Below are 20,280 nucleotides of genomic sequence, written 5' to 3'. Positions count from 1 at the left end.
CCCCTCACAAGATCTGGGTGTTTCCTAAGTGAGGGCTCTCAGTCACGTCCCCAAGGAGTTCAGTGGGCCCATCAGATGGGTCCTGCACCAGGCGTCCACACTCGGTTCTGTCCAAATCCTCAGGAAAGCCCACATCCTCCTGTATGCCCGTAGGCCCTGGGCCTCCTGCTGAATTGTTACCCCCCTCCCCCCATATAAAATTCACTTTGTAATGGATTTTAATCACAATGTTCTGCCGTAGGGTACGAGAAGCTAGGATGAAAGAGTGGAGAGGATTCTACATTTAGGGTCAGAGATATGGTACGAGGATCAGGCACTTGCCTTGCAGGCAGCTGACCCAGGTTCAGTCACCAGCACGACATATGGTGCCCCCCCCCCCACCCAGAGCACCGCCTGCAGCAACCCTTAAACAGAGCCAGGAGTTCTCTCTGTGTATGGCCAGGTGTGGCCCCAAGCAAACCAACAAAAAAAAGATTTCTAAATTTAGAGGCTTAGATTTAAAAAAAAAAAAAAAAAGTCACACAGATGCATTTCCCAGTTCCCAAAAGCTCTTAGCTTGTGCAAATACGGGAAAAGGCTGACACCCCCACCCCCACCCCCGAAAGTGTGGAGCGAGAGTTGGGTGACTGCCTTGGAGCTGGGAGGAGGCGGGAAGCGAGACTCCACACACACAAATGGGTCAAGATCTTCAGGTGTCACCCAGAGGGCACACCAGGAAGACGGTCCCCTCCCTCTAGGAAACAAAGAGCAGACAGAAAAGTCCAGATTCCGGGCAAGAACACAGCTGGCAGCAGGGACGCGCCCCGTCTATGGCACACAAAGAAAGGGTGGCAGAGGCCTGACACTGGGTCGGGGTCTCGCAGCCACAGACCAAGGTCAGAGAGGAGGGGGCTCCCCTCTTCGCAGCCTCCCTGACCAGGGGTGACTCTGCCTGGCTTCTGCTGCTCTGCCAAGCACCTTCCCTCAGGACACAGCGTCCTCCCTGGGGAAGTGGACACTCCCGCCTTTCCCGGGGGGAGACTGCCATTGAGGGGGTGGTGGCAGGCACAGGGCGGGCAGGAAAGCTTTCTCACTAAATGGAGCAACAAGGGATAACTGTGCCAGCAGAGCAGCTCCACATCTCCACCCAGAAACCAGCCACATCTGCCGGGATCCCTGCAGGCAAAACCCACCATCCCTCCAGTAGAGACTGCACCTTGGGTGGACACCCAAATGGCCACACAGCCTCCATCCAGGGGCCTTTCCTTCACACAATCAACAGTTCGGTGGTGGCTACCTGGAGCCCATGTTCCAGCTGTTGGAACTCCAGCCAACATTTTAATTGGCAAGTTCCTGAGCTTTCAACTGCCTCATTTCCAGAACGGGAATGTAGTAACTCTTGGGGTTGCTATGAGGGGAAAAATTAGGCAATTATGTCCTAAGCACCCAACACAGAGCCAAGAACTTAGGACATGCTTAGTAAGTTCTAGAAACTTTTCATCCAGGCCCAACGCCCTCATCTAAGTCTTCCAGATCCAGCATTAGAGCTGCGTCTCAGATGCAAATGACACACAATCAAATATATCAGGGGAGAGTGAAGAACCTCAACCAAGAAAAGCCACTATAAGCTGGTCCTGTGACTTCAACATTCCTCCTTGTGGCATGAATTTTCCACTCACTCCTTGGCATCTGGTGTGTCACCACCTTCTCCCCAGACACGTGCACACATGTCCACTGGCTATTGTCCTTAGATGGCAACTTCAACCCCATCTGGGAGATGATGGTGTCTGCCTTATTCTGAGGGCAGATTTTCCAAGGACTCCAGTTCTGAGTCACCCTTTGCTAATGGGACCTCAGCCAGACAGTTGGGAAAGCTATGTGGTGGCTGTCACAAGTGATCGAGAGGAACAGAGAAGATGAACTGCCTGTATCAGCTCTCTGAAGGACACAGGTGACCCACTGTCTCGGCAACTACAGGCTCTGAGGTGGCCAAGGCTGTCTGGCTGGAAGCAGCTCAAGGCCAGTTCAGTTAGATCGCAGGAGGGAGGAGTTCAGTCGAGAATGCGGGCTCTGAAGGACTCTGATGGGCTGAAGGGAAACTACAATAAAGGTGCTGTTGATAATACCATTCCAGAAAGGAACGCCATCCCTGGCTTTCCTTCCATCGTTTGCCAAAACTGACATTCCTCTGCATCCCTCCTCCCACGTACTCTCTCCACAAATGCACTTAACTCAATAATCATTGCTAAGGGACTGCTTTCTAGAGACCCAAATCACTGCAGTACAACAACCAGAGCTAAAATCCTAAGGTTTTTAAAACCGTCAGCTTGGTGAATGGGTTTTTTCCCTAGGGCCCACATGGATTGAGGATGTGTGTGTGGCGTGGGGTGACCGTCAGAGAGTAGGACCTACGAGCTAAGTCTTGAAAAATGGGGAAAGGGAACTAGAGAAACAGAACAGCAGGGAAGGTATTTGCCTGGCATGCAGCTGACCCAGGTTCAATTTCATACATCTCATATGGAAAGGAAGGCAGGAAGGCAGGGAAGAAGGAAGGAAGGAAGGAAGGAAGGAAGGAAGGAAGGAAGGAAGGAAGGAAGGAAGGAAGGAAGGAAGGAAGGAAGGAAGGAAGGGAGGGAGGGAGGGAGGGAGGGAGGGAGGGAGGGAGGGAGGGAGGGAGGGAGGGAGGAAGAGAGAGACAGAGAGAGAAGAGAAGCTGTGTTTTGAATTCTGGCTCATCTGTTTTACCACCTGTGACTTTATTGGGCATCTCACCTCATCTTTATTTTTTTTTCCAAGTCAAACATTTTTTTTTACTTTTTTAGCGATATTATCTTTATTTTAATTTTTAATTAAAAAATTTAATTAATTAAAATTTTATGTAGGAGTTTTATAGTCATTGCAGTTGCTATAAATAATATTTAGAATTAGTTAAATCCTTTAATTATCCATTGTTGGCACCAGAACTAAAATTAGAATTGATTTTTTGAAAATTATCTAGCAGTCTTTCTATATTCACTTATCCTAGCACATTATATATATATGCATATATATTATATATAGAGAGAGAGAAAAAGAGAGAAGTTAGGTACTCCAGGGACTGGAGCGACAGCACAGCAGGTAGGGCATTTGCCTTGCACACAACCGACCCCTGGGTTCGATTCCTCCGTCCCTCTCAGAGAGCCCGGCAAGCTACCTAGAGTATCCCGTCCACACGGCAGAGCCTGGCAAGCTACCCGTGGCGTATTTGATATGCCAAAAACAGTAACAACAAGTCTCACAAAGGAGACATTACTGGTGCCCGCTCGAGTAAATCGATGACCAGTGGAACAACAGTGCTACAGTGCTTTCTTTCTTTATTTATTTTTTTAATTTTTTATTAGTGACTCGCTGTGAGGTACAATTACAAACTTATGAACTTTCATGTTTGCATTTCAGTCACATAGTGATCATTTACATCCCTGCAGCAGTGCCCATTCTCCTCCACCAATGTTCCCAGCATATCTCACCTTACCTTTTGACCGAGGCCCATACTATTGACTTCTCCCAGGAATTGTGAGGCTTTCCCGGAACCCAGACATGCTATTCATGGACATATAGGCACATCATAATCCAGCAATGAGCAACTGCTGTTGTCACTGGGATTATTCCTTTGATTATGCTGTTTCTCCTCTCCAAGTTCTTAGTCTCCAATCTTAATTGATTCTTACTCATGATTCAAGTCCTACCTCTTCTGGGAAACTTTCCAGAGCTTTCTACAAGTACAGAGTGTGTGAGGAAGAAGGATCTTGGATAGATAGTCAGACTGAATAGGCAGGATCTGGAACAGAGAACATGTCAACCCCGAGTTTGTTAAGAAATTACTCAGCCTCGTGGCAAAGGACTTTCAATACAAAGATATTCTAATAAATGAAGTTAGTTGGTTGGCATTTGAGGCAAGGTATTTAGAAGACAACTCATACCATCCAACGGTGGTGAATTTGGTAAAGAAAATGTCTGAGCACCAACTGTGAGATTTAATATTTTTGTTAGGCATGGCGTTTTGTTCCATTTTTAACTTTGAAAAATAAAAACAAAATATAAACATCTGACAAAATCTAAACCTCTGTTTTTTTAAAACTTCAAACAGTACAAGATGAAAAAAGCAAAACACATCTCTCTTCTCCATCTCCCAAAAGTTAGGAAATCTCACTTTTCCTGGGTGCTCTAAAAAAAGACAGTGGATGCTGTTAAAAAGCACATTCTAGAAAGACACCTAGATCACTGATTCTGCACAGATCTGTGTTTGAAGTAGGAAGATATTGCCGGTTTACCTTCCTCAGAGTCTTCACTAACTTCCACACAAACAGCAGGTAGGTTTCACCCTCACCAGACTGAAGTTGTATTGCAGTCAATCACGGACACTTCCTTATTGCTTACACTTCCTTTCGTCCATTTGTGTAGTGTTTCACATCAAAATGCTGCCTGCCTGGGGTGAAGCTATAGCACAGTGGGTAGGGCACTTGCCTTGCACACAGTCATCCCAAGGTTCAATCCCCAGCACCCTTCTGTTGTCCCCCAAACCCCTCCGAGAGAGATCCTGAGACACAGCCAGGTGTGGCTCAAGAACAAAACCAAAAAATGTTTGGCTTTTGAATAATTTTCCTATAAATTTTCTATTTATATCTTTTAAAAATTTCATCATTTTTATAAAACAAATCATTGTTTTCTGGCCAGAGCAATAGTACAGCAAATAAGGCACTTGGTTTATTGAGTACTGAACTAAGGTTCAATACTCAACACCACATCTGATGCCCTGAGGCCCGCCAGGAGTGATCTCTAAGCGCAGAGCCAGGCGGAACACCCGAACACAGCCAGGTATGACGGCAAAACAAAACCAGCACCAGTGTCACCAGTCATGGTGATTCAATAAAATTTAAAAATTAAAAATAAATTAATTTTTTAAAGCCAAAAAGGGAAAAAAATAATATTTACTATTTTCTAATAACCTATGAGTTGCTTGAAAATTAGTAAAACTAGGAAAATCTAAAAACCTAAGAGTTGCTTGAAAATCATTTTGTTGGTCGTATATTTGTAGTTAGGTTTTTTTCCCAACTGGATGTTTGTTTTTTAATACTGTTCATGTTGTTTTTAGCCTGCAAGCAATGTTTAATTTTTAAACAATACTTAATTGTCATCAAAATATAATTTCTGGCTTTCATGTTGTGTCTCTAGGAAGTCTGAAGAAGACTCCATTAATTTTCTAAATCTCTCCCATTCTTCCTAAGTGTGCTCACTGCTGTGGTTAAAATAAAGGAAGCGAGTTTTCACTATAGGTTTATTTAAAAATCAAATTCAGATTCTATTTTCTCATTTAGTTGACTGACCGCCTAATGTGGAGATGGTTTTAACAGAACAGAAGCTATGTTTTGTCCAGTAAGGGCCACTTCGTTTATAAACATTGTCTCATTAATCCTCCACAAGCTTGGGAGGCTTTAGAACCCAATTTTCTGGATGAGAAAATCAAAGCTGAGGTCAAGTAATTGAAACCAGCATTCAAATTCAGGTCTGGCTTTCTAGCCAAGCTTTCTGCTGCACTGAGTAAGGAGGCTGCTCAAGGAAAAGTCTTAAATCCTCAAAGAATTCATTACTAATAATGCCCAGAGCATAACCCCAGAGGTGACCCACGGTCTCCAACCCGGCCCGGGTGGCAGCGGAAGTGACACTGTGTCTCAGAAGTTGAGTCAACTTTGTTAAGGTCAGGCAGGGGTAAATGACTGGATTTGAACCCAAATCTCTCAGATTTGAACCCCAAAGCTTGCGCCCCCCAGCACCACGCCCACGTCCCTTAAGGCTCTCTCACAGCTTGGGTTTCTGGAAACTAAGGAATACTTGGCACAGAATCTGGGTTGAGAGCAAATAAGTTATATATTGGCAAAAGGAGAGCAAAGACACTGTAATGTTTATCAGTAATTACAGCCCATCCCCAGGAACATATTGGACGGCCAAGGACTTCCCGACGTGAGTGGGAGGGGCCACACCCATCTGGTTCCCTCAAATGAACCCAGGACCGGCTGAAGCTTGCTGGTGCAGGTTTTCTCAGTGGCCACCATGCCAGTGCACTGGCATAAAGAATACTGGACATTCTCCGGGCTCTCTCTGCTGAAGGGCTAATGAAGTGGCTAATGAACTGTCCCGCTCCAAGAACGTGCAATAGGAGTACTAACTCACTCCTAAAAGAGAAAGTTCTCAAGAAAGTGAGACTGGCCCGCCGTTTAGGGGAGAGGGCGACAGGGCATTAGCTCACGCTGCGCTCCCTAAAGCGGCCCCACAGTTTGGCCTCGGGCTGCTCTCACTGGCAGAGGGTGCTTGCTGACGCACTTCCCATCCACAGGACCCTGATGCCCATTTTCCCGGAGCGCTTATCAGACACAGAAGGTCAACGAGATAAAAGGGTTTTTGTTTCTCCTGGGAACTCACCTGGCACAGGGAACGGCAGAGGACAAAAAAATGACTTTGGATGGGCTGTGTGAACATGAGAGTGACCGACACATTAGCTGCGGTGACATCAGAGATATATTGGAGCGAGTCACAATTCCAGCGCTGTTCAAAACTCACGTAGGAACCGGTGGCCTGGGACCTTATGAAGTCCTTACAGGTTCCGAGGGGTGGAACGCAGGGGCCAGCTGAGTTTTCCAAGAGGGTCTCCTTTCATTACTCACCCCTTTAGTCACTTGCCCCTAATCAAAATACTTGGCCACCTGCTCCTCTGATCTGGCACTCCCCAAACTTGCCAACAGAGTTGGTTTTATGGTGTTGTTTTTTCATCAGTTCTTATTTATCTCCTTCCCTTCCTCTTTATTGCTGTCGTTACAGACTTAGATGCAGAATGGATATCACACACTCGATGATACAGGGGCTTCATGCGTCCAAGGCAAATTCTCTGGCAGTGCTCAGGGATCGCTCCTGGCAGGGTCAGGGAATCACATGGGGTGTCACGGACCAAACTTGGGTCAGTTGTGTGCAAGGCAAATGCGGTTCTATCGCTTCAGCCCCCATGGTTTTGTATTTTTAAGCAGCACCAAGGCCTTTTCACTGAAGGTAAGTGCTTAAAAGCAGGAGTGGCCTACCTGGTTACAAATGAGTCCAACTTTGCCAAGCAGAGAAGAGGAAGATAAAGAGGTGTGGAGTTTATGGTGTGTTCGGGGAGTGGCACCTTCTGAGTGGCCACAACCTAAAACCGCTCCAGCTACGAGCTTGCAACATAAACCAATGCCAAGGGCTTGTTTTCTTGATTTTTAATTTTTATTTATTTGAGGTAATGAGACCTGTTATTGTTACTATATTTGGCATATCGAATATGCCACTAGGAGCATAACTGATGCCCACTTGAGCAAATTGATGAATAACGGGATAACAGTGATAACAGGGAACAGTGATTTATTTGGGGGATGGGCCACACCTGGTGGTGCACAGGGGCTATTCCTGGCCAGGAATGAGCCCTGGAAGTGCTCAGGGGATCATATGCGTTTCTGGGGATTCGAACCAGGATTGCAGCCAACATAGCAGCACACAAGGCAATAAATGCCTTCCCTCCTACACTCTCTCTCCAGCCCCAACTTTGTTTTTTAAGCAGAAGGTTAGCTCTGTGTCTTAAAAACGATGCCAGTAGCACTACAGACCAGTGGGATCAAGAGCCACGGAGGATTGCTAGAACACTGCTGTGAGGCAGCAATAAAGGGGTGGATTGCGGGGTGGGCAAACATCCTGGCCGCTCCAGGATCAATATGGGAGCTGCAGTGTTTAAAATGGGAAAGTCCTAAGCAAACCATGACAGCTGGTCACCCCAGGGCCAGCAGTTCTGCACTGTAACCCATTTGCCCAAGGCATGTATGTAGCTTTAACCGATCATTATTTGCCCTCTGAATCTTGAGTTGTCTCTATAAATTCAGTAACTTCAAGGGGACATCCTACCAACCTACCCTGCTTGAGCAGAAACATTTCCAGGAGCCCTGGGAACTTGGTGACAGTGCTATGTCACACAAGTACACGGGACATTCTGAAAGCTCTCTCGGGTGAAGGTTCTAGGGGACAGGAGGTTCCCGTTTGAGGGGAGGAGGAGGTTCCTGTTAATCCTTTCATTCACAACTGCCTGCAAGCCCACACAATGAAGTGCTCTAAGAATGTGTGGCAGGAATCCCAACTGAGAGGATGACTAAAGATAAATCCCCAAGTCCTGGGCAGGTAATCCGGCAAAACGACCTTTGGCATTGGTGGACACAGGTTCCAAAGCACGTGTTTACCTGGAACCACTGCCCCTTCAAGTCCCAGCTACTCCACTCTGACACCAGTCCCCACCTCCCTAGCTTAGAAATAGAGATGACTCCATGCTGTTAAACACGTCCCATCACATGTTAATGCTGGTGTCTGGGATCATCTGTCTAAGTCACTAGTTCTCAAACCCTATCATAATCATCGCCATCATCATCATAGGGTGGGAGATCCCCGGGAGTGCTCAGGAGCTACTCCTGGCTCTGAGCTCTGTGCTCCTGGCAGTACTCAGGGGGATCATATGCAGTGCTGGGACTGACCCAGGCTTGGCCACTTGCAAGGCAAGCACCTTAACTCCTACACTGTCTATCTCTTTCGTCCCAAAGTTTTCAAATCATTTTAGCAATAGACACCAAATGCCAAAATATGGAAATGGGAGGAAATTTTTCAATAGTTAGTCCAATTGATGGGAGGACCTAAAGCACATAACCACATTGGAATGCCCCCCAAAACACCCCCAAACACCATGGGGAAAGCATGGACCTAGGACTTTTACTCTGGAAATGTTTCTGGGAGGAGAGGGCGCATCTAGCAGTGCTGGCAAAGATCAAACTCAGGCCTCTGGAATGTCTATCATGGTTCAGTCCTTTGAGTTTCCAGGCCCTGGAGTGTTTCTTGGGCTCAGATCAAGCGCTAGTGATGGAGAGGTATTACACAGCCCCCACACATGAGGAAACCCTCTTCAAAGGGCTAAAGCAAGATCATGTTTCAGCATTGTGGAGGTGCTCAAAGTATTAAGATTCCCAGGCAGGCAGCCCTGGGTTCAAATCCCATTTTAATATGGATTAGCTATGTGATTTGGGGCAAATTATTTGAATTCAGATTTTCATCATCTGTTAAAAGGGAAAAGTATCAACTTCCCAGCCAGCACCTCCTCCCAGGATGCAGGGACAGAGACGGATGCATGTGGGCATATGTGTGCACGCACATGTAGAGTTTGTGGCCAATATTCAGGGCTGGATAATACAAGGGTTAGGACACAAACCTTGCATGTGCATGACCAGAGGTCCCTAGCACTAAATGCGCCCCGGGGGTGGTCCTGGTGATCCCTGGTACCACAGGGCCCAAGCAGCACTCTCTCCACCACATCTCAACCCTCATATTAATCAAACAGCCTAGTTGGCCAAAATCGCTCAGAGTGGCCCCACAACCCTTCAAGCACTGCTTGGGAGGCTCTTTTCAGCTCCCTGCACCACCCCCTCCTCCACTCCAGTCCAATGCAACAAGGGCTGGGGTGCATGCTTTGCCTGCAGAAGGCCTGGGTTTGATCTCTGGGTTTGACTGCATGGTACCCTGAACACTAGAGGAAGCAACCCTTGGAGCAATTCCCAAGCAAGGAGCTCCTGAGCACTGCCAGATGGGTCACACTCTCTCTCTCTCTCTCTCTCTCTCTCTCTCAATGCAACAAATGTTTAGAGGGTTTGGCCCAGTGCCAGGAACATGCAAATGTTTACTAAGGTCTTGCTGCAGTATAGGGTTCCTTCTGGATACAATCATCTAGTTTATATGGCAGGCACCACCCGTGCACTGATTAACTTGTGCGCGCCTGCTATTGATCGAGGTCTCCACTGCTCGGCTATTGAGACACTGCTGAGCAACTGCGATAAGGAGCCTCTGCAGGGTTTTACCAGACTCCAAGCAACCTATCACCAGCCTGATGTCTCTATCACATCATAGGCTTGCATTATATGACCCGGTGTCACCCCATAATCATTTCATCTTCTTATCTCCCCAGGAAACTTTCATTCTGCAAGGTGTGGCATAAGACTGCTCGCACACTGCTGTTCCACAGAGGACCAACACCCCAACTATGCCTGGGTGGAGACACTAATGCAAAAGGAACAGAACATCTAAGCCTAAGATACTGATCAGAGTTAGTGCATTGTGCTGGGGTGGGTACAAAGGGGCATGCAAGTATAAGGTGTGCCACACGTGTGTGCCTGAGGGCCCAGGCTTTGGCATCCAGTTGCCTGGATTCAAAGAAAACCTTCCACTTACTCACTATGAAGACTTAGGGTAAATTAAGTGCCTAATCTCTCTATAACCAGTTTTCTTTTTCTACAAAACAGAGATTTAATGCCTATGACTAGGTAGCTATGAGAATGAATCAGAAAGCTCAAAACGGTACTTAGCATAGCACATGGGATTTAATAAGCCTTCAATTTGAATCCACATGAACCTCCTCGTCACCATCATCATTCCATTCTCTCTGGGGAATTAAGTTGGCTATGGTATGGAGATATAGTCACATGAAAATAATTCACAACTCGGGGAAGTAGGGAAGCATCAAAAACAGCTCAATTCAATAAAACTTCTCATCTCACTCTATGGTGATAAAGATACCACAAAAATATTTGGTTTCTAAATTGGGACATGCATCTGGAATATTTGCACGTTTTCAGTTGGGTCATACTTAAGGCGATGGTTACTAAGCTATAAAGCTAAATCACACTTATGATCTATTATAAAAAGATAATAATCCAACTTGTTCTAGAAATTTATGTTCCACAAACATGAACCCATGCAATCTATACATTTTATTGCCATAGAATTGAGTCTAACGAGAATAAAATTCCACAACTCTATTACGAATTCAGCAAAGGTAACTGTGGTAAACACCAATCAATCCTTTTTTAGGCTCCCTTGAATTAAAATGGGGAATGTCTCTGTTACATTTGCATAAAACCTCATGGAGGAAGCCCAGCAAGGAGCTGGGAGCAGCCTCTGAGCCCCATCAGATGGGGTCCGGAAACACACAGCACATTCTTAGAGTGTGTATAGAAAGTGAAACAGACTTTTTATACAAAGGGCCTAATACAGACATCATGGAACTCATAAAAGGGTGTCAATTATTTTTTCATTTCCTCTAAAAATTACATGGTGAGCCTCTGTCATTTCTGTAGTTGAGGCTGGTACCAGAGTCACACGTTTAGCCATAGCTGAGGTTCAGGCTGTCTACAGAAGTTAAGATAGTAAAATTCCTGGCAGATACAAATGAAAACTTTCTTTAACCAACCAGCAGCAAAAGCCAAGCTAGACTGGGGTGAGATAGGGTCGGACAAAAAATATTGGTGACGGTGAGGCTATGGGCAAGAACTCTCATACATTGTTGGTTGACATGCTATACATTTTGGGGAAAATTCTAGATGTTTCTTATAAATTAAACTTACACTAAACTGATCTGGAGTGATAGTACAGCCAATTAAGTGTTTGCCTTGCATGCGACCAACCCAGCACCCCACCTGGTCTCTTGAGTCAGCCAGGAGGGATCCCTGAGCACAGCCAAAGGTGGCCCAAAACCTGAAACCAAAACCTCCCCCCAAAACCTGACACTAAACTATAACCCCGGGAATTTATTCCCAGTGGTTTACTCAAGAAAATGAAATGAAAAACATGTGCACAGAGAGGTCTTTGAAATTTGTTCTTAGGGCCAGAACGGTAGTATAGCAGGTGAGGTGCTCACTGTGTGTGCAGACAACCCCAGTTCGATCTCCAATACCACAAATGTTCCCCAAGCACCGCCAGATGTATGTAACCCCTGAACACAGACCTAGGAGTAATCCCTGAGAACCATCAAGGATGGCCCAAAACCAAATATAAAGAAAAATAAATAGCAGAAAAATGCTCATGGCAAACAATGATAAACTAAATCTAACAGAATACTGAGTCTAGGAAGAATATGGATATTCATTATATAAGCCTTTCAACTTTAAAAGCTGGACTCAGGGGAAAAATTATTTTACATGCCGTAACATAGACCAAATTCAGTCATCTGAGTAACATTCTTGAACCACATATATAATTTTTATCTATGCCAACTGTCAGGAGTGGGATTTGAACCCACACCTCCAGGGGAGACTAAGACCTGAACGCAGCGACTTAGACCGCTCGGCCATCCTGACGCCACCTTCAGGGACCTGGCTGTAGTGATACCGCAGCAGGTAGGGCATTCACCTTGCACACGGCCATCCTGGGTTCGATTCCTCCGCCCCTCTCAGAGAGCCTGGCAAGCTACCTATGGCATATTCGATATGCCAAAAACAGGAACAACAAGTCTCACAATGGAAACGTTACTGGTGCCCGCTGGAGCAAATCAATGAGCAACAGGATGACAGATACAGTGATCTATGCCAACTGCATTTCTCTGACCTCCATGGTCCACTTAGTCTGTGAACAGTAGTTCACGGAAGTAGTTCACAGAAGTAGTTACCAGAAGCAACCCCCATGAGGTTCAGTGACTACCAACAATCACTCAGTGATTACCAACATTCATGCAAGCCATGACCTCATTCTCCTTCCTTGGTGTAAGACACCTCCATCATAAATGAACGCCTAATACTTAAAATGGCTCACATATTTCTTACCAGGACTTTGATCACCATTAGAGAGCTGGAATCTTATAAAAGAGAACAAGGACAAGACGCAGGGTCTTGAACGCTCACACCTGCTCTACCTCTCCCTCCAAAAGACAGAAGCTCTAGGACCTGGCAGATTCATGCATTCTCTTAGTTGGTAAATTGTGGCTTCTACATGGGACTCTCGTGTTAGCACACACAAGAAGGTTCTATATCCAATTCCCCATAATTCTTACATAGCCAGGCCCATGATTTTGCTCTTTTTTGCAAGTGAGGAAATGGGGGGACATAGCATAATAGTTATTTGAAAATACCACATGAATTTAACCCCATTTAAACCTAGAACTCTGGACCCAGAGGGATAGCTTAAAGGCTGGAGCACGTGCTTGCATGTGGGAAGCCCAGATTCAATTCCCCACACTGCATGCCCCCCTGGAAACTTCTGGGTAAAATCTCTGAGCTCTGAGTCAGGTGTAACCCCCCAATTTGTTTTTAAAATAAATACTCCTTTGATTCTGATCCCATTCCCTCCCCTCTCATCTCTACCCAGAAGCAGACTCGAACCTAAGAGTCAAGGAGTCAGGTGGTTGCCTTGCATGTGGCTGGCCTCAGTTTGATCTACTGCAGTACATGTGGTCCCCCAAGCATTGCTAGAAGTAGCCCCTGAGCACAGCCAGGAATGGCCCCAAAACAAAAAGAAATAGCTTCACAAAGGCCTCTCTGGAACAAGACTAGGTAAGGAGCAGATAAGACAGCAGCTTTCCAAAATACACATCGAAAAACTTTGGTGGGTCCCAATTGTAATCGTGTGTGTATGTGTGTGTAACAGATCTGATAGTATGACATTTCAAGAATAAACATGATCACTGAAACCTTTCTGCTGTTGCATATAGATATTTATATGCACAGTGATTTATATGGTGTGATATATGCATAATGTACATGATATGTATAGGGTGTGAGTATATGATTTTAAAAAGTTGGAAAGCAATTACTAAAAAATTGGTTCCCTGACAACCAGAGATTTGAATCAGTTTTGATTTCCTGGATTCGAAAAGTAACTCTGAGAAGGACTGAGAAAGATTCTGCTTTCCTTTCCCTTCTGCGTAGGCTAACATTGAGTAGACACCGCTAGAACACAGAACTCCAGGTTTCTAGGGGAGAGAAACATAAGCCTTAGCGGGGCCCAGTGTAACAAAGTCGTGACCTGGGTAACGATGTGGGTGCACCAGCAAGGGTCTGGGCTCTGTGACAACATCTAAGAGAAGTGCAGTCCACACCCACAACTGCAGCCACTCTCAGCCCTCAGATGCCAATAACCAAGGCAACTCTTTGATCTTTTTTCCTTTTCTGCAGTACCGGGGATCAAACCCAGGAGGCGCTTGCCTAGGAGGCACACACAGTCCTACTGAGCCACCTCCCCTCCTGAGTTTTCTTTTGGATAGGCAGACTTCATCTACTGAACATTAGTCAATCCTCACTGCCACGTGTCCTAACTCAACCCACTCCCTAATAGACAAAACATCAAATTGATTTGGGTTTATTAGTTTGCTTTGTTTGGGGGCCAAACCCAAGCGGTACTCAGGGCCTGCTCCCATATCTGTGTCTGTGGGTCACTTCCGGAGTGCTTGGGAGACCATATGGTGTGAAGGATCAAATCCGCGCCTCTTGCGCCCAAAGTCTGTACTCAGTTGAGCACTTGCATTCTCTCTCCCTCCCTCTCTCTCTCCCTCCCTCTCTCTTTCCCTCCTCTCTCTCTCTCTCTCTCTCTCTCTCTCAGTTGAACACTTGCATTCTCTCTCCCCTCCCTCTCTCCCACCTTCCCTCCCTCCCTCTCCCCTTCTCTCTTCTCTTTCCCTTCCCCATCTAAAACATAAAAATGGAAAGCCTTGGTTTTGCCTACTTTTAGTCACATTCCTACATGTTCCCCTCCCAAGTTCTATTTTCCTTTCTCCCTCTCCAGAAACAACCCCTATTGCTATCTGATTGATGTACATTCTCTAGTTTTACTTTGTTGTTTTTTTTGTGATGCTGAGAATTAAACCCAGAATCTCTCACACACGCAGAGCAAGTGGTCTACCTACCACTGACCTATATCTCCAACCTTCACAATTAATATTCCACAATCATTTTATGGCCATGTGCATCCATAAGCAATTGTTTTATGAGATATTTTAACTTTTATTCAACTACTAAGAATTCTATCTCACGTAACTTTCTTCACTCATATGTTTTTTGTTTGTTTGTTTTTTGTTTTTTTGCTTTTTGGGTCACACCTGGTGATGCACAGGAGTTACTCCTGGCTCTGCACTCAGGAATTACCCCTGGCAGTGCTCAGGGGACCATATGGGATGCTGGGAATTGAACCCGGGTCAGCCCCATGCAAGGCAAACGCCCTACCCGCTGTGTTATCGCTCCAGCCCCTCAAGTTTTTTCATGTATCCAGTTTTGCAACGAGCTGTATAATACTTACTCATCATATAGATATTCCATAAACTGTTTACCATGTGCCATCATTTTGAATAACAAAACATTGAAGATTCTTGGAGATGTCTCTTTGGGTTCCTATGAAAGTTTTTTCAAGGAGAACTAGAAGTAAAATTTGCTGAGTTGCCACACCCATGTATTTTCAACTTTACTATTTATTGCCAACCTTGTGTGCTAGGATCACCACTAGCGGTGGTATAGTTATGTCCTTGACCCTTTACACACCTGTCTATAAGTACATACATAAATGAGTTTATAGAAGAAGAACAGATCAATCTCAGACTTTACAATGACTCAGCCAGGACTGTATTCTGCATTGTGCCCAGAGAATGGGCATTAAGGATGCTGCGATCCTTACGGCATTTCCAAGAACCCGGGAAATATTCTAAAGCATAACCAAGACAGATTGAGACTGTCAGATCCACCTCTTATTTTATAAAAAAGAAAAGGCTGAGTGCCCAAGAGCAGAGTGGAGAAGTAAACCATGAACTCCCAGCCAGTGAGGAATGCAGGGCTGAGAGCCAGGTTTCCACCAGCCTGGCTGTCACCACTCCCTAGGGCAACTGCTCTGCATAAGCAAAAAGTGTTCACCCGACATATCTCCATCAATACCACAGGATTTGGGCTTGCAAAGAAGCCCTCTGGTAGCACCAAAGTCATGTGAAAGGAAGAAAGGAAGGCAGGCAGACCAGTCCCACCCTATACTATCTGCCTCAGAAAACTGCAGGCCGACTCCTGTCCTCTTTCCAGGGCACTCACGTTCATAGGAGCCATGGGCCAGACTTACTTGCCCCAAACTGGGTCAGAGGGGAGACAGGGGCTCCTAGAACTCCGGTCAGTAGTCAGCGGAAGAGGCTAAGTACCACACAGAGCATGATGGCAAATTCGAAGAGGAGGTTGCCATACCTGGTCAACTGAGGAAGGCAAAGAGAATTTTGAAAAGCCTGCTCCTTACCTATTTCCCCTACAATCTGTCAATTCACCTGCCTAGAATATCAGCCCTAACACAGCCCCTAGACCATTTTAAAGCACTTTAACTGAGCCTGTGCTGTGTGTTTCTGGATACGAAGATACATACACACGGAAAATACACAATGGACGGGGCTCAGTCTCAATGCTAACCTCTGACACATATGAGGAGCTTGAATCCTGATTCAGCCTCTTATTACCTTCTTGGCCCTGGGCAAATAATTGACCATATTAGTATTTGAGTTTCTCAAAAACAGTAACAAGTCTCACAATGGAGACATTACTGGTGCCCACTCAAGCAAATCGATGAGCAACGGGATGACAGTGACAGTGATACATCTTTTAAAACAAAATAAGGCAGATGAAGCTGTGGCTCCCTTCAAGGGTTCTGTGAGTGATGAATGAGCAGGTGCTTTTAGTCCACAAGACAAACTGAGGCCAAGAGCCAGAGCATGTGACAGGACTAACGCCTGAAGTAAAGGCGGGGACTGGCCTGGAGGAGCTAGTAAATGGGTGAGAATGTCAAATCGAAAGGAAGAATCAGGCACGGCACCCAGTCAGAGGGAGTGGCAGGCACAGGCCACGTGCCAATCAGAGGGCGTCTGAGGGCTACACCAAAGACCTCTGAGGTAAACACGCGGGAACAGTCCTGAGCAAGGTCACACCCAACGCACTAGGTCTATGCAGAGTCCTGAGGCTTGGGCAAACACAGACTTATTTTAGGCATCACAGAACAGTGCCAAGTCTCAAGACAACCCTGGTCCCTCGAGGCTCACACGCAGGAAAGCCTCAAGGACACAGCAGGCAGGTGGCACGTGCACACGGCCTCTCCAGTGCGTGCATCCCCCTCATCCCATGACCTCTCTGCAGATGCTCCTCAGGGACCCAGCTGGCGCCCTCTCCTCTCTCCGGGCCTCAGGCTCCAGCCTCCTGGTTTTTCCTCTGCCTGCAGCAACCCTCAGGCCCTTTCTCTACCCCCCTGCTTCCTGGGCCTCACAAGCTCCTCACGTCTAAGTTGGGGTATTGGGGGGGGCGGGGGTGAGGGATTCTGAGAGGCTGTGGGAACACATTGGTGGCAGTGCTAATGCGCTTGTCTGTGGCATTCCACCGCCCACTGAGGGGCTGCACATCCGTCCCAGGGCAGATAGAAAGGCTCTCCTCTCACATCCACAGCCTCCCACCAGGAGCCCCTCTTAAGTCCTGCCAGACGCCATGATTCCCCCTTCACACACACACTGCAGAAGAGGTGCACCTCCGCTCATACCCCTGAAAACTTTCAGTTACTCCCAATGTTTTCTCTGCGGGCGCGGTGGGGGTCACACAGCAGTGCTCAGGGCTTTCATTCTCCCTGAGCCATTCTACAAGCTCCCTCGGGAACTCAAGCCCTTGAGCCACCCCTCCAACCCCAACCCCCACCCCAAATGTTTCCTAAAGAAAAACCAGCTTTGGGTGTGTCTGTTAAGGCCTCGGTGTTCCAGCCCCAGCCAGTGCAACCTTTTCGTACAGCTTCACTAATCCCAGGTGCACATTCTGTATCTGACTGAGACTGCCAGGTCCTCGGTGTTCGACTCCTGAGTCTTTAAGGTCTCACTGTTCACTGGGGCACTTCACGTTCTCCCCATGTTTATTTGAACTTCTCATTTTCATGGAGTTCAAGAGACACTCTAGGACAATGTTTACCACACCGCTCCTCTAGCAAGTCCATGGAATGTGCCAGTCGACGACCCAGGCAGTAAATGCTAGGGCCAGTGGCTTGTGGCTGCCTTACGCATGGAGGCTGTTCATCATCATCACTGTGTGCTATCTGACGTGCCAGGAAATCCCAAAATGAGCGAAACTGTTTTTTTTGACCAAGTAATTGGAAAACAAATGGCTTTTGAGGCTTGGGAAGCAAAGACACATCATTCTGTGGGTCCCTGAGTAAAGCTACCCAAGTTTCTCTCGGCGCCACAGTGGAAACCCCAGAAATGACCCTCAGGCACCTGTCCCATCTGGAGTTGACCTCACAAAGGTGGGCAGCATTTTGACAGAAGCCGTGGGGTGGCTGGTAGCTCCAAGCCCTTTCTCCATCTCCTTGCGGAATCGCTTTGAGATCTCCTGCAGGGTCTCGTCTGACAGACGCATGTGGTAGAGGTACTGGTCAACCTGAGAGAGGAGAGAAAGAGCATCTTAAGTTCAAAAAGAAATGACGTACACATGTCATGGCAAACCAGTCAAGTCTTCTAAGAACCAAACTCTAATGTCTCAACTTGAAAGACCATTGAGTAGAGAAATCTCTTTGAAAGAATTTGGCCTTAAAAATTAGATAACTAGGTTTGATTTTATTTCTGGACCATGGTGAAGACCAGCAAGAAGGCATATTTGAGAAGAGGAGTGTTCTCTTCAGAAAGAGTGAATTTCAGGCATGGGAGATTAGTCAGAGAGCTGGAGCCCATTCTTAGTTTACAGTAGCCCCTAATTCAATCCCCAGAATCATCTGAACCCCCTAAGTCAGGAGAAGCCCCCAGAACTGGAGGGTATGGTTCAAAAATAAACAAAAAAAAAAACTCAGAAAGGTCAAGGTCCTATATCTGTGACAATATCCCTAGGACCTCATATCTTGCTCTGCACCCGCTCCCCACGGCCAGCCATTGCAGTGCAAGCACCCCTCAGCTTCAACAACACCATCTCTTGTCTGGACTTGGACAATTCCCAAGTGAGCCATCACAGTTCCACTCACCATCTTCCATCTTCCTCTGCTTAAAACCTTCCAGTGGCTTCCCAGAAGAGCCAAACCTAACATCCTGCCAAGGCCAGATGTATCTGCCTCTACCCAGCTCCTCCTCTCGTTGCATGTCTTGTACAAACACTCTCCCTGGTTCGGGTCCCAGTTTTTCCCTGTTTCGGAGCTGCTCAGGCTCCTCCTCATCCGACAATCTCTTATCGCCTCCAGGCCTCCCTCCTTGGATCCTCCCGAGAAAACAGTCAGGCTACTCTGTGCCACTAAGCAGTCAGACTTTCCCCTTCACCCAACACCATCCATGATTCAGAAAGAAAACTTTAGGTGTCCAGATCCTAAGTCCTACAGGCAAGAAGGAACCTGCTCATTCATCCAGCACCCCAGCAGCCTGGCGCATCCCGACACAGAACAGAGTCTCTGGCCCAGCCAGGGGCCATGGAGCCCTCGCTAGTTACTTCATGGATGATCTTCCTACCAGACATTTATGTGAGCATCATCCAAGCATGACACCGGGAGGGGAACTTCAGGAGTCCCTCTTGGTTTCTCTCTTGAAAGCTCCCATCTGTCCTGTCATGATTATTCTTTGTTTTCCTCTATCAGGAAAAGAAGTCTAATAGAAATCTACCCAAGGTGGCACTCAGTCTCCCCGATGTCCCTGAACTCGGGGCAGTTTCCAGGACTGGACAACTGCAGAACCAGGTCCTCCCAGCCTCCGAAGCAAACAGGGACAAAGGACCCTACTCTTTCCTGTTCCAAACCTCCATGAAACTCCACGCTTGCTAATGGCAAAGGGCCACTGAAGCCACCAGCCCTGTTACTGCAGAGAGCACAAGGAAACGCCCACCTAGCCCTGCCCCAGCAAAGCGTCAAAGAGGGTCCTTAGGCCCCACTCAAGTGTGTGTCCCCCCACCCCCAACAGCCTATTGTGTCTCCCAGCACTTTCGTCAGGTCTTCTTGAACTTATTTTATTTATTCATTTTTGACCTGAGAGTCACACTGACAGTGCTCAGCGGCTCTATCATGCTTGGAGCTCAGAAATGAGTCTTGGGGGTGCTCAAGGACCATATTTCAATGCTGAATATTTAAACTGAGGTCAGCAGCATGCAAGGCAAAGGCCTTAACCACCATGCTATCTTTCCAGACACTTGACTTATTGAGCTTTTTAATTTATCTATTTATTTATTTTTAGCTTTTGAGTCCTGCCTGGCAATGCTCAGGGGTTACTCCTGGCTCTGAACTCAGGAATTGCTCCTGGCAGTGTTAAGGGGATCACACGGGGGTGCCAGAGATTGAAGCCGTGTCAGCCTCAGGCCAGGTAACCACCTTACCCACTGTACCATCTTTCCAGTCACCCCTTGACTTTATTTTTTAACTGAATTTGTAGCCCAAGGTTTCCAGAGGAATAGGGAAAACTTTTAATCCTTTAGGAAAGGAATGAAGTTAGTTTTCAGCTTTGTGACAGAA

At 46.7% G+C, this 20,280-nt stretch overlaps 1 protein-coding gene across 2 annotated transcripts in view; it reads right to left on the bottom strand.

Annotated features, from left to right (window-relative positions):
* HK2 (hexokinase 2) overlaps window positions 1-20,280 on the bottom strand; it is a 73,772-nt gene that overhangs the window by 30,539 nt on the left and 22,953 nt on the right. For both annotated transcript variants that reach the window (XM_004612006.3, XM_055122895.1), the window contains exon 2: window positions 18,080-18,242. In XM_004612006.3, coding sequence (XP_004612063.1) covers window positions 18,080-18,242 — 163 coding nt within the window. The remainder of the gene's footprint in view (window positions 1-18,079; window positions 18,243-20,280) is intronic.

The sequence above is a fragment of the Sorex araneus genome, chromosome X (assembly GCF_027595985.1).
Source record: "Sorex araneus isolate mSorAra2 chromosome X, mSorAra2.pri, whole genome shotgun sequence".
Classification (NCBI taxonomy): domain Eukaryota; kingdom Metazoa; phylum Chordata; class Mammalia; order Eulipotyphla; family Soricidae; genus Sorex; species Sorex araneus.
Note: the sequence above shows the minus strand (reverse complement) of the source record. Positions and strands in the feature narration are given on the sequence as shown.